Source organism: Lepidochelys olivacea (genome assembly GCF_965140295.1).
Source record: "Lepidochelys olivacea isolate rLepOli2 genome assembly, chromosome: 1".
NCBI lineage: Eukaryota > Metazoa > Chordata > Testudines > Cheloniidae > Lepidochelys > Lepidochelys olivacea.
In genome coordinates, this window is record NC_140411.1 from 34,361,830 (window position 1) to 34,377,564 (window position 15,735).

Genomic DNA, 15,735 nt, shown 5'->3' on the forward strand with positions numbered 1-15,735 from the left:
TAAATCAAAATGAGAAAGAAATTGATTGACTGACCAGCAAATGACCCATTTTGTGAGGGGATTCCAAAGCTTATTCTCAGAAGCATCTAGACTTCTGTCACTTGAGATTTAGAAACAAAAAAGACCGAAAGAAAAAGGTTAGGTTGGTGCAGTAACTACATTTTGTAATTTTTTATCATAGCATCGTTTCTATCAACTTTCTAAACTAACAAACCTACTGAACAAAATTTGAGAAAATGATTTCTTAATGTAATAATTTTATGTACACATGAGCTTATCAGTGTTTTTTTAAATCCCCTTTAAAATTAAATATTGGTCTCCTTTGTAAAAGTAGGTATTCCAAACATACTCTGTGTTTCCATGCAGCAAAATAACATGCTCATCCCTATTTTTTAACCGGACATTATTTCATATCTAACTTCTTATTGTTCTTCAAGAGCTTGCTCATATCCATTCCGTTGCTAGGTGTGTGACCACCACATGCACAGTTGTTGGAGATTTTTCCCTTAGTGCTATCCGTAGGACCGGCTCTGGCACTCCCTGGAGCCACACGCATATGTGCCAGTATAAGGGGTGCCACCACCTCTGCACCCTCTCAGTTCCTTCTTACTGCCTGTGATGGTTGCTTGGAACGATCCCTCTTGCTCTTGCAAGGCTTCTTTCCCAGTGGTTTGGACTTTGTAGCATATTGTTTTTGTAGATACTTCTTATTTAGTGTTAGTGTATATAGTGTGAATCGTGGTCTCTGTCGTCAAGGGACTTTGGTCCCAGGGGCTGAGCATGCCATGGTCCCTGAGCTTCAAGCCATGTGCCTCCTGCAGCAAGCCCATGCCAGTGAGTGACCCGAACTCTAGCTGTCTAAAGTGCCTCAGGGAAACTTGCGTTAAGGAGAAGCCAGATCTGCAAGGGCTTCAGACCATGCACTCAAAAAGATAGACGTTCACCTGAAGGTTGTACTCATGGAGGCAGCCCTCAGACCAGCCTCAGAGCTGAGCCACTGCGAATTGGCACCAAGCCCTTTTGGCTTCCATACGAAGCGCTGCTCTAACACTGCTCTTCCTGGCACCATTCTCCATTCCCGGTGCCAAGGAAGAAGCATAAGAAACAGCTTGCCAAGAGAAGGCGCTTTACGGTGTGAAGAGGAAAAAGTAGAGAGTGACTAGCAGTAGGCCACTTGTCCTCCCCAGAGGCACTGCTGGCTCCAGCGACTTCAACTAGAGCACCAAGTCCAGTCCGGGACCCTCCCCAACTCCCAGGCACAATCATGGGACCTTGCAGCTGCAAGCCTCTTTGACTCTGGAGGCTTTTCAGGAGGAAAAGGATCGGATGTCCCTCCCTATCCCGCCCACCAATGAAAGGCCCCTGCCATTCAGGGCTACTGGGGACAGAAAGGGTCATGGGGCAGTGAGCTCCATCATGGCATCGACCATCGTAGCACCCCACAGAGGAAAACCCTCCATGGTCCCATTGTAAGTGTCTCCGGCCAGTCACCAGGTGCTCCCCAGCACCATCTGTAGGCGGAAGCAGGCACAGAAACCTCATAGTCTCAGAGGGAAGAATCCTCTTCGGAGTCCAAAGGGGAATCCTTCACCCGGTTGAAGAAGTACCAGTACCTGTACCTGAACTATGTACCAGACTTCAGTACTGGCTCCCCCAGCTGTCGGTTGACCACTGGCAAATGCAGTCACAGTCTTGAAAGCTGTGGGGGTTTCACCAAGTGCTGCGGCTCTCTTTCCACCATTCATACTCAGTGGAGTCCAAGAGGCGAGCCACTGTTTCATCCCACCCAACACCGGACCCTGACTCCAGTACCAACCCCGATACTGAGGTCTCAGAAGTGGGCCCAATGGAAGTGGTACAGGTGGAGGAAAAAGAAGCAGTCCCTCCTCCAATGCTAGCCTCTTCCTCAGTATCCACAGATGAGGTTGTCACAGACCCTAGTACTCCGTTCCCTCCAGATGGTGGATAGCAAGCTGGCTAGGTTGTCGGGCTCAGCTGGTAGTGATCAATGGCTCCATGTCTAGTTGGCAGTCGGTATCAAGTGGTGTGCCCCAAGGGTCGGTCCTCAGGCCGGTTTTGTTCAATATCTTCATTAATGATCTGGAGGATGGTGTGGATTGCACCCTCAGCAAGTTTGCAGATGACACTAAACTGGGAGGAGAGGTAGATATGCTGGAGGGTAGGGATAGGATAGAAGACATTCAGGTAAGACAGTGTAGACACACACAATACCATTGGGTGGTATGGCCATCCAGAATGGTGACTCTCTCAAGAGATTTCTGTTAAAAAGGCAGAGGAAGTGTGCTTTCAGGAGTGATCTGAAGGAAGAGGAGATGGTGGCAGTTCCAAGCATGAGCACAGCAGCCAAGAAAATTTCATTGCTAGAGTGATTTAGTTAATTTTAGGTTCAGTGCTAGTTTTAGCATTTCATGCCACAAATAGAAATGCTATTTTTCCACAGACCTTTTAAATAGCTTATTTATTACTTTGAACAACACAGATGACTTCCGCTGGCTTAAGGAAAAAAACATTTAATATACTGCATGGTTAATCAAATATGCTGTTTTAAAATCTAGATGAAAAACTTTTTATTAAGCAATAATCCTATAAAAATGTTTTCTTTATAATATAGTAAAAATGTCTTCAATAAAGCTGTCTGGTGTTTCTTGTTCACAATATTTTACTTACATCCTGTGTTGAACAGATGTCAGCTATCCAATGTCTGCTTGTCCATAGGTGACAAAAACTACTGCCATACATTTGTCATGAGTGCGTTACCAGAAGGGTTAGAGTGTGTCTGAATGTTAATTCAAGTTGTGCACAAAAGCTACATTACGGTTCAAGTATTTATTGAAACTGGAAAAAATGAGTATTAAGGCAGCTAACGGATTTCTGGTTTTTATGCTGCCATAATCTGAAGAAATATGGGTTTGAAAATTGTATAGTTAAGTTGAGCTGTTGGAAGGTTATTTTTTCAGACTCCAGTCCTACAGTCACACTCATCAATAGTCCGGTTGAGTTCAGTGCTGCTATTCATATGCATAAGTGTTTTCAGGATCAGAGTGAGACTCTAAGCTTTATGGCTTTTTATGATTGTACAGAACCTATAAAATAACAGTTGCCACTGGAAACACATCCTAGATATTCAGAATGAAGTTAGTGGTTTGAAAATCTTCTACATTATTACTATGTGTTTTCTCACAAAAATACAGGTAAACAGGAAACCTAACCATATACAAAGTAATACTTGGTCAAATGCACAAAGTAAACAAACTGAACAGTTAGTCTGTTTCTCTAATCATTGTCTGTTATAGTAACCTTAGTATTTTTCTAAAAACTTCCCACCATAGTACTCCCCCTGGTGCCCCCGGTAGAAGCAACAATAGCAGAGCTAGTATCTGTAGGCCCCTAGTAACACCTGGTGTGTTGACCTCCATGCCAGGACCTGTTCTCAGCAGATTAAAGTGGTTGCAATTCCAGTGGCTGATCGACATTAGTGCTCCCACTATTGCTATGAAAAGTGGAGCTGAATTGGTGGTAGCACAGTCTTCTCCTTAGGGTATGTGCAACATGCCTGAGGTGGCACGTGACCACGAGTCATCATCGAGTTTGATATGCTGATTGGATCATTAGCTTGCACAGGCTGGGTACTGATTGGGAGGGCAACGTGAACGCTCATCCATGCCCCCAGTAGTGCAATAGCTGATAATAATTAGAAAATTGCACGTGCAGAGACAACCATAGCTTTCACTTATTATAATATTGGGCTATCCAAAAACAAAAAAAGAGGTTGTTTTTTTTTCCAAATTTTTACTGTCTTTTTATTTAGTTAAAATTTGTGCAATGCTAATAAAATGTGCTACACAAGGGATAAATATTGTGATTGTCTTGTCTACACACAAACTTGTACCAGTTTTAATTAGAGGTATGTTTTTCAAACTGATTTAGTTTAAACAAGTACAAAGCTCTGTGTAGACACACAGGCTCAGATCCACAAAGGGACTTGCGTGTTGTGATACAGAGAGTCACAGCACTTAACTTTTAGTCACCCAGAAAATCACAGGAAAAGCAGTGCAATCCATGTCTCCTGAGTTAGGTACCAGGCTCCCAATACAGTGCATGGGAGGGATAGGTGCCTAAGAATGCAGTCTGCAAAAGCGAGCATGCTAGGTCGGAAGCCACCTAAGCTAGCCAGTGCAAGATCCTAAAGAGACTGAGCCCCTGCCTCTCTCACAAAGTCTGGGCTGCTGCAGAGAGGCACCTATGTGCTAGTGATCGACAACCGGGCACCCCTTTCCTGGATCAGACTGCTTAGGTGCCTACGTTATTTCTTGTGAGAATGAATTAAGTGTCTATCTCATGCCACACAAAATAGCTGGAGGAGGACGTGGTGCCAGCCTCATAACTTTTAGCCCACTGGTTACAGCATTCAATTGGTATGTTGGAAACCTGGGTTCCATTCCCCTTCTCTGAGCTATGCGATAGTCTGACGTGGGGCCCCTTAATCTTTCCTGTTGGAGCTGTTCCACCATGGATGAATATTTGGGCTTGGTCTACACTACAGAGTTAGGTCGACATAAGGCAGTTTACAGTGACCTAATTATGTCAGTGTACACAGTATAGCCTTGCCCTGCCCGTGTAAGTGCCCTACTACACTGACATAATAATTCCACCTCCATGAGAGGCTAAAAACAAGAGGTAATTACCGCTGTGGCTGTAAATTGACCTAATATAGGTCAACTTAAGTTTGTAGTGTAGACATGCCCTTGGTTGTTGGACCAGACAGAGAGGGAGAGTGACTGTAGCTTGGTGGTTTGGGCACTTACTTGAGAAGTGGGAGGCTGGGGCTTCAGCCCCCCTGCTCCAGTTAATCTTTGGAGAAACAATTAAAGTAGAACAACTTCCTTAGGAGAGATTGAGGGAGACTCACATAATAATTACCCATAGCTCACTGGTTAGAGCACTCTCTTGAGAGGTGGGAGACCACTGTTCAAATCCTTTCTCCCCCTCAGGCAGAGGGGGGAATTGAACCTGGCTCTCCCATAATCCAGGTGAGCACCACCACTTCTTCCTCCTTCACCACCTCCAATGGGACCCAGTCCATTAGGCAGGCTCCGAGCACATCTATCAGATCAGGTGATACGGGCAAGACAGTAGAATCTCTATCTTCCCATGAGTTATGGATTGCTACTGGGCTTAGTCAGGAGATAGGCACCTGGATGCCTAGCATGAAGCAGCTGTGCACATGCCCGGAGGCAGAAACTTAAATGCCTACGTAACTTTGACTGCAAAAACTTTAGGCGCCCACGTGGTTTTCGGCAGCAGCCAAGCAGGAGTTTTCTGGATTACACTGGAACCTAAAACTTGGACTTGGGTGCTTAAGTCTGAGGGGGGTTAGGCACCCAAGTACCTTTTGTGAGTCTGGACCTTGCTACTTTTAAAATGAAGCTTAATTAGATTCCTTACAAACTAAACTGAAATAACTCACTTTTAAGCAGAAAAAGGAATGTCTGCCTGTGAAGATTTTTAAAATTAACGTTATTAAACTGTTGCAGCTGTCTCATGTTAGCTTTTAATTCTGATTCAGTGTGGCAGCATTGTACACTTTCATCAAAGCCATCGCGCTGATCCAAAATGTGCACATTTTACAGTCTTAATTTTTGAAAAGCTCCACCTTCAGCTTCCACTTCTTTTCTTCTAATGTAGTGGGACATATCACTCCAGAGATGAGAGCACAGACAGTGGCCTCAGCATGAGCAGTTATAGTGTACCCAGAACCCCCGATGACTTCTTGAACAGCGTTGATGAAATGGATACAGGTTTGTTTGTCTTTATACCCATAATGCAGGGGTTTTTTTCCCCCCAGATATATTTGTCTTTCTTGCTTGCTCAGTCATTAGTGCACAAGAAGGAACATGCAGTTCAGGGAAGCTGAGAGATTCTTGACAGCATTATCTTGTGGATATGCACCAGATCAGAAATATTACAACATTCTTTTCCGTAACTTTTGTCTCTTACGAGGATTCAAAAGGTGTGCAGTTTGTGTCAAACTTGTTTGTAAGAAATTAGTCAAAGGTTCTGTCTAAGGGGAAACTCTCCTAAATAGTATTGGTATCCTATGATTGTGTGTGTATTGCGTGTGCATTAGCTTTTTGAGTAATAATATTTTTGTTGCTTGTCCTAGGCTGAAGACAAAAAGTCATATTTGAGTATTACTGTGCTCAATTATGTAATGTCCTTTCAATTACTATAAGATGCAATTGATTTTCTTGAATGTAGTATAAGAATACTGTACATGTACAGCAAATACTGTAAAGATCAGTGTATGGTAACATTCGGGAACTGGGAAGGTAAACACCAGAGGAGTTTTCTGTGTACATTGAGAATTAAATACTGTTTGATTTATGTGAGTAATCAGATTGCCATTAATGGGATCAATTGCATGAGTAAGGCAACCAGGATTTAAGCCCTTAATTTGTTATCTTAATCAAGTGTATTGTTTTGATACTTTCAGTATGTTTAATGTCTGTTTGCTTTGTGTTATAACTAGGCGATATCAGCCAAAGTAACATACCTTCCCATCAGAACCGTTTCCCAGATTACCTTGAAGCCATTCCAGGGACAAACGTGGACCTTGGGACACTGGAAGGAGATGGGATGAATATAGAAGGAGAGGAACTGATGCCAAGTCTGCAGGAGGCTTTGAGTTCTGACATCCTTAATGACATGGAGTCTGTGTTGGCAGCCACCAAACTAGATAAAGAGAGTTTTCTTACTTGGTTGTAGAGGCCTCAGGGAGACTGCATTGTAAATCTGTGAAGGATCTAAGGAGATAAGACATCTGTGCCTGAAGTTCAAAACAAGCCAATGTGGCATACTTTTGGTTTGTGGTCAGAAAAAGTAAATGAACAAATATTCAACAAGATTCTTTCATCCAACATTTTGCTCTTCCTTGTCCATCGCTGCTGTTATAGATTGCTGACCTCTCTCACAGTTGACTCTGAAGAATAGACATCTTTGTGATCTTTTTCTATTGATGTTTCAACTACTGTTCAATTGGGGGCAGGGGGATGATGAGCCTGTTTGGATGACGAATGCCATTCCTTTTGTACTAATATGCGCTTGCATATCATTTTATCTAAGGACTTAGATTTGTGAGTTAACATCTGCATGTCACCACTTGTAGTTTGCTCAGCTAGTTGTCTCCTCTGCTGCCTGTGGCAAGTGGTAAAACACAACTTACCGGTCTGAAAAGCCCAAAAAAGATGTATCTGGTCAAAAGAAGTCAATACTGATTTGCAGATATAGCGCAAAGGAGGGCTGAAGACTGTTTGACATTTAGTGTTTGTTACTGCTAGCTCTTCTGTTAGGCAACAGAATGTTCTTGTTCATATTTTATGGTATAGTAAATCATGAGTCATTTTATATAGAAACTTATATCAACTTTGATTTTTACCACATACTCTAGGCTAACTTTTGTCAGTCAAAAACCAGAGGAGTTTTTGTTTTGTTTTGTTAGTGAATTTAATTATAGATGTAGCTTGGAAAGTAATTGTAGGTGTTCTTTTTTTAATAGTGAAATCTAAATTTTCTGATTTCACATAGTCTTATTTAAGTCTCAATTGTCTGCTTTTTTATATATCTAAAATGTCTGTTTTAGCTAAATAGCTAGTGAGTACATATGGTTTTATGTTTTGCCTGTAACTTTTATTTTTAAAGGCTAGCTTTGAATGTAATCATTAGAATAAATGACCAGTGGCTTATTTTTCATGTCTCCTTGCAAGAATTTGAAACTAGTATCTGGTTGCAGTACTTTGAGACTGAAGTGTCATATCTAAGCTTTTATAATGCCTTTTAAAGTAGCGGAAACCATACACTACATGTTTTAATTGACTGTTACAAGTAATTTCTTTGGGTTAGCTTTCAGTTTTGATTAAATCAGTGAGTTTAGATTGTGAAGTCCATGATGGGAGAAAGCTTAATGAAAAGTCTTCCCTTAATTAGCATGGAAAAATCATCTAAATTGTCATCTCACTTTCTACTGTAATGAAAACACTAAAAAAAAAAAAAAAGACTGTCCTAAACAAAATAAGTATTTAGTTCTGTGTGGTGAAAAATAAGCCCTGGACACTATGTGTAGAAGACTGTAAAGATATGTGTTAGATGGTGACATGAGCAGGTAATGAAGTGTATATTAGTAGAGTTTAGTGCAGGGGTAGAGATGAATATGACTTACCTATATTTTAACAGGGAAAGATGTAACACTAAATCATCTGCAGGAGTTGACACAGTTTCCAAAGAGTATTTTTAAATGAACAAAATGAGCATGAATCAAACTTTCAATATAAGCTATGAAGTAATTTTTGATAAAAATAGTGGCACCAGCTAGCACCTCTGTAATTAAGGGTTTGGCGGTCTGTCAGCATTCACATAAGTCCTTATTTTCAAGGGTTTATAACTGGACCATAAAAAGACTTCAGGTCTGAAACTTGGTATGAAAAGTCTCAGCCTGAAAGGAATTTTTTTAAAGAAATTGTTTTTAAAGGGCTTGACCATTGTTTAAGGTATAGGAGTAAATTGAAAAAAAACAAGAATGGACTGAGTTGTCTTTCAGTTCTTCTGTGCTCCAAAAACTTTAAATGGCTGTATTTTATAATAATTTGTAGACTGTTAACCTAGAAGGACTCTTTGGTTCTGGAGTTTTAAAATTTGCTTTAAAAATTAAAGCAACAGAAATTGAGATGTGAAAAATTGCTACTAAATATACACATTTACTGTTTCTCATAAGGATTTTAGTACGCAGAACTTACAAAAGCATATGTGGATTGTTGCAGAGTATGGTTTTTAAAATGTTGATTCCCACTGTGGCATCTTAACAGCAGTCACATTGTACTATACCAATAGTCCACAGATTAGTAAGCCATTTACATGCGCAATAACAGAAACAGCCCTTGGAACAGTAAATTGTGTCCATAATAGGGATTATAGGAGCATCTCACACTCCCATTAAAAGTTCTTCCCTCTTTCCTTCCACCACTTAAAAAAAGATATTTTAAAAGACACTACATTGTTTAAAATAACTTGAATGGTCTGACATAAAACCACAAAAGCAAGGAAATTCAGAGTTTTGATGAGCGTGGGTCAAGTTTGTTTGTTTTTTCCTTGCTTTTATGTGTTTCTCATAGCTTTAACTTTGGAATGTTTTCTTATTGTAAAAACTCTAAATAGCGTATACTATATTTGGATAGCACTGCTGGGGTAGGTACTGACAAACTGGGAATTCTTGAATTGCTCTGACAGTAAACCTGTTTTGTGATTCTTTAATCAACTTTAAGACATTTCCGTTCTCTTCCATGTATTAGGGAATGTTTAGAGATGCTGTACTGTTGGCAACTGAAACTGATTTGGATTTTATTCTGCAAAAGCAGAAGTGATGAAGTGGTTAAAATTTGTTTGATCTACAAGAGTGTGTTGGGTAGTATTTTATACTGATTGATGTATATATTTAAACAACAAAAATCATTGTCCTGATGTTATAGTTTCTAGATTTAAGTATACTGTGCTCAGAATACAGAGGAGGCATATTAACTCTACCGTGCTATGGCAGTACCTTAGCTGACAAATGCTTTGGAACAGGCTACAGTGTCAGTAAATCACATGGATCAAAAATTGTACCAATCAGTGTTGGAACTGAAGCAATGCAAAAGAAGAAGAGACAATTTCAACAGGATTAACACTTTACATAGCTTTTGCACATCTGGTGAATTAGTACTAAAGTGACTTTTCACTTGCAAGCATGGTTTTTATACAAATAGCCAGTGTGCCTGTCTAAAATAATTACTTGTTTTTCTGTATCTTGAAAAAGTACTCTCCACATTTTAAATGTTCTATATTAGAGAACTCTTAAATGCACCCTTGTCAAAAAAAATATATATAGTTATCCATGTTACTTTTTAGATATAAGAGCATGCCTGTTAGGTGCCTAAGTAAATTCTGTTACATTATTTTTCTTTATGTAATACTTTTTCAGTTGTTTTATGTGATATAAATATATACTTTGTGCTTAAAACATCTTGTTTGTTTTTACATTTAATAGTAGATAAAGCTATTTGATTGCCTTAAATCAGGCAAACACATTGGAATTGTTTTTTGTTGCATTGCGGTTTTTGTCTGTTCTCTTAATCCCCATATAACATTTTTTGTAATTATAGGCTCCAGTCCTGCAAACGCTTACACACAAGCTTAATTTTAACCGTGAGTAGTCCATTGAAGTCAGTGAAACTACTAGAGTGTTTAAAGTTAAAAATGTGACCAAATGTTTGCAAGATTGGAGTCATGCTGGAAGGGCATAATGAATGGGGTCCCGCAGGGATCAGTTCTGGGTCCAGTTCTGTTCAATATCTTCATCAGTGATTTAGATAATGGCATAGAGAGTACACTTATAAAGTTTGCGGACGATACCAAGCTGGAGGGGTTGGGTTGCAAGTACTTTGGAGGATAGGATTAAAATTCAAAATGATCTGGACACACTGGAGAAATGGTCTGAAGTAAACAGGATGAAATTCAATAAGGACAAATGTAAAGTACTCCGCTTAGGAAGGAACAATACAAAATGGGAAATGAGTGCCTAGGAAGGAGTACTGTGGAAAGGGATCTGGGGGTCACAGTGGATCACAAGCTAAATATGAGTCAACAGTGTAACGCTGTTGCAAAAAAAGCAAACATCATTCTGGGATGTATTAGCAGGAGTGTTGTAAGTAAGACACAAGAAGTAATTCTTCCGCTCTACTGTGCTCTGATTAGGCCTCAACTGGAGTATTGTGTCCAGTTCTGGGCACCACATTTCAGGAAAGATGTGGATAAATTGGAGAGAGTCCAGAGAAGAGCAACAGAAATGATTAAAGGTCTAGAAAACAATATGACCTATGAAGGAAGATTGAAAAAATTGGGTTTGTTTAGTCTGGAGAAGAGAAGACTGAGGGGGGACATGATAACAGTTATATAAAAGGTTGTTACAAGGAGGAGGAAGAAAAATTGTTTTTCATAACCTCTGAGGATAGGACAAGAAGCAATGGGCTTAAATTGCAGGAAGGGAGGTTTAGGTTGGAAATTAGGAAAAACTTCCTAACTGTCAGGGTGGTTAAGCACTGGAATAAATTGCCTAGAGAGGTGGTGGAATCTCCATCATTGGGGATTTTTAAGAGCAGGTTCGACAAACACCTGTCAGGGATGGTCTAGATAATACTTAGCCCTGCCTTGAGTGCAGGGGACTGGACTAGATGATCTCTCAAGGTCCTTTCCAGTTCTATGATTTTATGGAAAGATTGGGGGGAAATCACTCATAACTTGCGTAAAACAATATGTTAAAAGAGCAAAATAACATACTATATTTGATAGCCCCTGAAGGTTAGTAAGAATCTTACCCATTATGAGAAATTTTCCCCTTAATTTTAGATGTTTCTGATGTTCAGGATTTTCCTGCATAGTGTGAATATTTCTTTTGGCTAACTCTAGGCTTGCATCATATGGCAGATAACTAGTAAAGACACTGTTTTCGATTTCAGGTTCTGAGCTATGGTTTCTGAAATATACATATAACAGACTTTCTTGAAGATGTTTTCCAGTTTAATTTCACTTACAGATTGTTTGTAGGGCTCTTGAATTTTGGTATTCTTTTACTTTTTTAAAATGGAGGATCTGAATGACTTCTGTGTAATGTGATTCTTCACACCTATAGTCTTTATAGATAAACTTTCCTTAAGCCTTTGCTTTTAGCAATCCAGAGTTCCTGGTGTTCAGCATAGAAGTGTAGTTACAGCCCTTAACATTAAATGGAGTTTTGTGCTTCTCTCCATTAGAGGTCCAGAGCCTTCTACTTGACCTCAACCACCAATGGTCTGCCATCTACCCTAAGTTCAGTGCTGGGGATAATCGTGCAAGTTTTTATAAACTTTAAAGTTTTAATCAGCCCATCATACCATACACCTGGAAGTGAACTGGGAGCCAGTACAGAGCATGGAGCACAGGTTTTATGTGCTAATAGTAGCCTGCCCTGTATAAAAGGTAATGACATACTACACTAACCGAAGCTTGAGTAGTCTTCAGAGGCAGCCCTAAATAGAATGTATTGCAATAGTGCAGGATAGACTCCAGTGTTCTAAAATTCTTTTTAAAAAAAATTTTCTACACTTGACTATGAACAAAAGTGCTGGTTTTATTCTGCCTGGAATAAAATGTTTCAAGGGGGCTTTGAGTCTTTAGTGTGCTGATATCCAGGGCATAGTGCAGCAGGTTGGTTTTCATCTGGGATTATTTAGAAAGGAAATTCAGTTTGGCTTGGGCTATGATCCACCATGATTTTCTGGGGACCTGTTTTGAGGTAGAGTAGAGCTCACTCACGGTTAATCTCTGGATGTAGTTGTGACTGCAGAGAAGCAAGTACTGTGTTATAGCTTCATTTTGATGAGTGAAAGGTATGTGTCACCCCATTTCAGCACCTTTTATTATTGTTGAAGATCAGTTTGTCTGAAGTCTCTGTATATCTAGATAGCATCAAAATGGGAAAATATCTGTTGCACACAGAGTGATTAACTTTCCAGTGTTGTGAGTAAGATGGCATAGTCAACAGAATCTGAAGAACTAGCTTGTCTTAGGGTATGTCTACACTATGAAATTAGGTCGAATTTATAGAAGTCAGTTTTTTAAGAAGCGATTTTATACAGTCAATTGTGTGTGACCCCACTAAGGGCATAAGGTCGGCGGAGTGCGTCCACAGTACCATGGCTAGCGTCCACTTTCGGAGTGTTGCACTGTGGGTAGCTATCCCACAGTTCCCACAGTCTCCGCCACCCATTGGAATTCTGGGTTAAGCTCCCAATGCCTGATGGGGCAGAAACATTGTCACGGGTGGTTTTGGGTACATGTCATCAGTCGGCCCTCCCTCCGTGAAAGCAACGGCAGGCAATCGTTTTGCGCCCTTTTTCCGTGCACTCACCATACTGCTTTCAGCAGATGGTCCAGTAGACTGCTAACTGTTGTCATCGAACCACCGCTTCCACTGCAATTCTGCTCTCCTGCTCTTGCCTCGATAGCTAATTTCTCCATGTTGGCTGTCATGGGCTCCCGCTTCCGCTGCAACTCTGCTCTCCTGAATCCACCTCACACGTCATCAGCCACTGCTTCCACTGCAACTCTTCTTTCCTGCTCTCCTACAGACGCCATACCACGGCAAGCATCCAGCCCGCTCAGCTCACCTCAACCGCCGCTGCTGTGTCCTGGTGCTGCTGGCAGCAGACAGTGCAGTAGGCCTGCTAACCATCGTCATCCACCGCTTCTGCTGCAACTCTGCTCTCCTGCAGATGCCATACCACGGCAAGCATGGAGCCCACTCAGATCACCGCAGCAGTTATGAGCATTGTAAACACCTTGTGCATTATCCTGTAGTATGTTAAGAACCAGAAACTGCAAAACCAGGCGAGGAGGCGACGGCAGCGTGGTGACGAGAGTGATGAGGACATGGACGCAGACTTCTCTCAAAGTACAGGCCCTGGCAATTTGGACATCCTGGTGGCAATGGGGCAGGCTCATGGAGTGTAACGCAGATTCTGGGCTCGGGAAACAAGCACAGACTGGTGGGACCGCATAGTGTTGCAGGTCTGGGATGATTCCCAGCGGCTGTGAAACTTTTGCATGCGTAAGGGCACTTTCATGGAACTTTGTGACTTGCTTTCCCCTGCCCTGAAGAGTAAGAATACCAAGATGAGAGCAGCCCTCACAGTTCACAAGTGAGTGGCGATAGCCCTCTGGCAGCTTGCAACGCCAGACAGCTACCGGTCAGTCGGGAATCAATTTGGAGTGGGCAAATCTACTGTGGGGGCTGCTGTGATGCAAGTAGCCCACGCAATCAAAGATCTGCTGTTATCAAGGGAAGTGACTCTGAGAAATGTGCAGGTCATAGTGGATGGCTTTGCTGCAATGGGGTTCTCTAACTGTGGTGGGGCCATAGACGGAACACATATCTCTATCTTGGGACCGGACCACCTTGGCAGCCAGTACATAAACCGAAAGGGGTACTTTTCAATGGTGCTGCAAGCTCTGGTGGATTACAAGGGATGTTTCACCGATGACAACACAGGATGGCCGGGAAAGGTACATGATGCTTGCATCTTCAGGAACTCTGGTCTGTTTGAACAGCTGCAGGAAGGGACTTACTTCTCAGACCAGAAAATAACCACTGGGGATGTTGAAATGCCTATAGTTATCCTTGGGGACCCAGCCTACCTCTTAATGCCATGGCTCATGCCATACACAGGCACCCTGGTCACTAGTAAGGAGCAGTTCAACTATAGGCTGAGCAAGTGCAGAATGGTGGTAGAATGTGCATTTGGACGCTTAAAAGTTTACTGACTTGGTTAGATCTCAGTGAAACCAATATTCCCTTTGTTGTTGTTGCTTGCTGTGTGCTGCACAATATCTATGAGAGTAAGGGGGAGACGTTTATGGCAGGGTGGGAGGTTGAGACAAAGCGCTTGGGCGCTGATTACGTGCAGCCAGACACCAGGGTGGTTAGAAGAGCACAGGAGGGCGCGCTGCGCATCAGAGAAGCTTTGAAAACCAGTTTCATGACTGGCCAGGCTACGGTGTGAGAGTTCTGTTTGTTCCTCCTTGATGAAAACTCGTCCCCTTGGTTGACTCTACTTCCCTGTAAGCCAACCACCCTCCCTCCTTCGATCGCCTCTTGCAGAGGCAATAAAGTCGTTGTTTCAAATTCATGCATTCTTTATTAATTCATCACACAAATAGGGGAATAACTGCCAAGGTAGCCCAGGAGGGGTGGGGGAGGAGGGAAGCACCGGGTGGGGTTGGGGAGGAGGGAAGGACAAGAACCAGGCCACACTGCACTTCAAAACGTATTAAATGCCAGCCTTCTGTTGCTTGGGCAGTCCTCTGGGGTGGAGTGGTAGGGTGTCCGGAGCACCCCCCGCATTCTTGGGCATCTGGATGAGGAGGCTATGGAACTTGGGGGGGCGGGCGGGCGGTTACGCAGCGGTGGTCTGTGCTCATGCTGCCTTTCCTCTAGGTCCACCATATGCCGGAGCTTATCAGTTTGATCCTCCAGTACCCTCAGCAGTGCCTCCTGCCTCCTCTCATCACACTGCCGCCACCTATCATCTTGCTCCCGCCGCTTCTCCTCATGTTCACTTTCTGCTTTCCTGGGCTCTGTAATTGTCTGCCTCCACGCATTCTGCTGAGCTCTTTCAGTGCAGGAGGACTTCATGAGCTCAGAGAACATTTCATCGCGAGTGTGGTTATTTTTTTGCCTTCTTATCTGCGCTAGCCTCTGGGACGGCGATGATAGGGGAAGCGTTGAAACATTTGCAGCTGCGGGAGGAAAAAAGGAAGAGTAGTATTTAAAAAGACACATTTTAGAGAACAATGGGTAGACTCTTTCACAGTGAATGGTTTCAAACAGCAGCGCCCTCCTTTCCCATACCAAGCACCCATTGGGTTGGCCATTTAAAAGGAGGGGCTGCAGGTTTTGGGTTAACCTACAGCACAAACCCAACTAATCCCCGCCCACACCCCATTCTCTGGGATGATAGCTTCACCCCTCTTCCCACCGCGTGACTAGTATCAGGGAAGATCCCTGCCAGCCAAACATGAACAGCTCAGAGTGAACTCCCCCCCCACCCTCCCGTGGCTAAAAGCGGGGATGATTTCTTTTCAGCCACAGGA

General features: G+C 42.3%; 1 protein-coding gene across 8 annotated transcripts in view; it reads left to right on the forward strand.

Moving 5' to 3' along the window:
* The window catches only part of YAP1 (Yes1 associated transcriptional regulator), a 139,749-nt gene extending 129,748 nt beyond the window's left edge, over nt 1-10,001 (forward strand). For all 8 annotated transcript variants that reach the window (XM_084627662.1, XM_084627663.1, XM_084627666.1 and 5 more), the window contains 2 exons: nt 5,707-5,819; nt 6,551-10,001. In XM_084627662.1, coding sequence (XP_084483788.1) covers nt 5,707-5,819; nt 6,551-6,786 — 349 coding nt within the window. In that variant the 3' untranslated portion in view covers nt 6,787-10,001. The remainder of the gene's footprint in view (nt 1-5,706; nt 5,820-6,550) is intronic.
* The last annotated feature ends 5,734 nt before the right edge of the window (nt 10,002-15,735 follow it).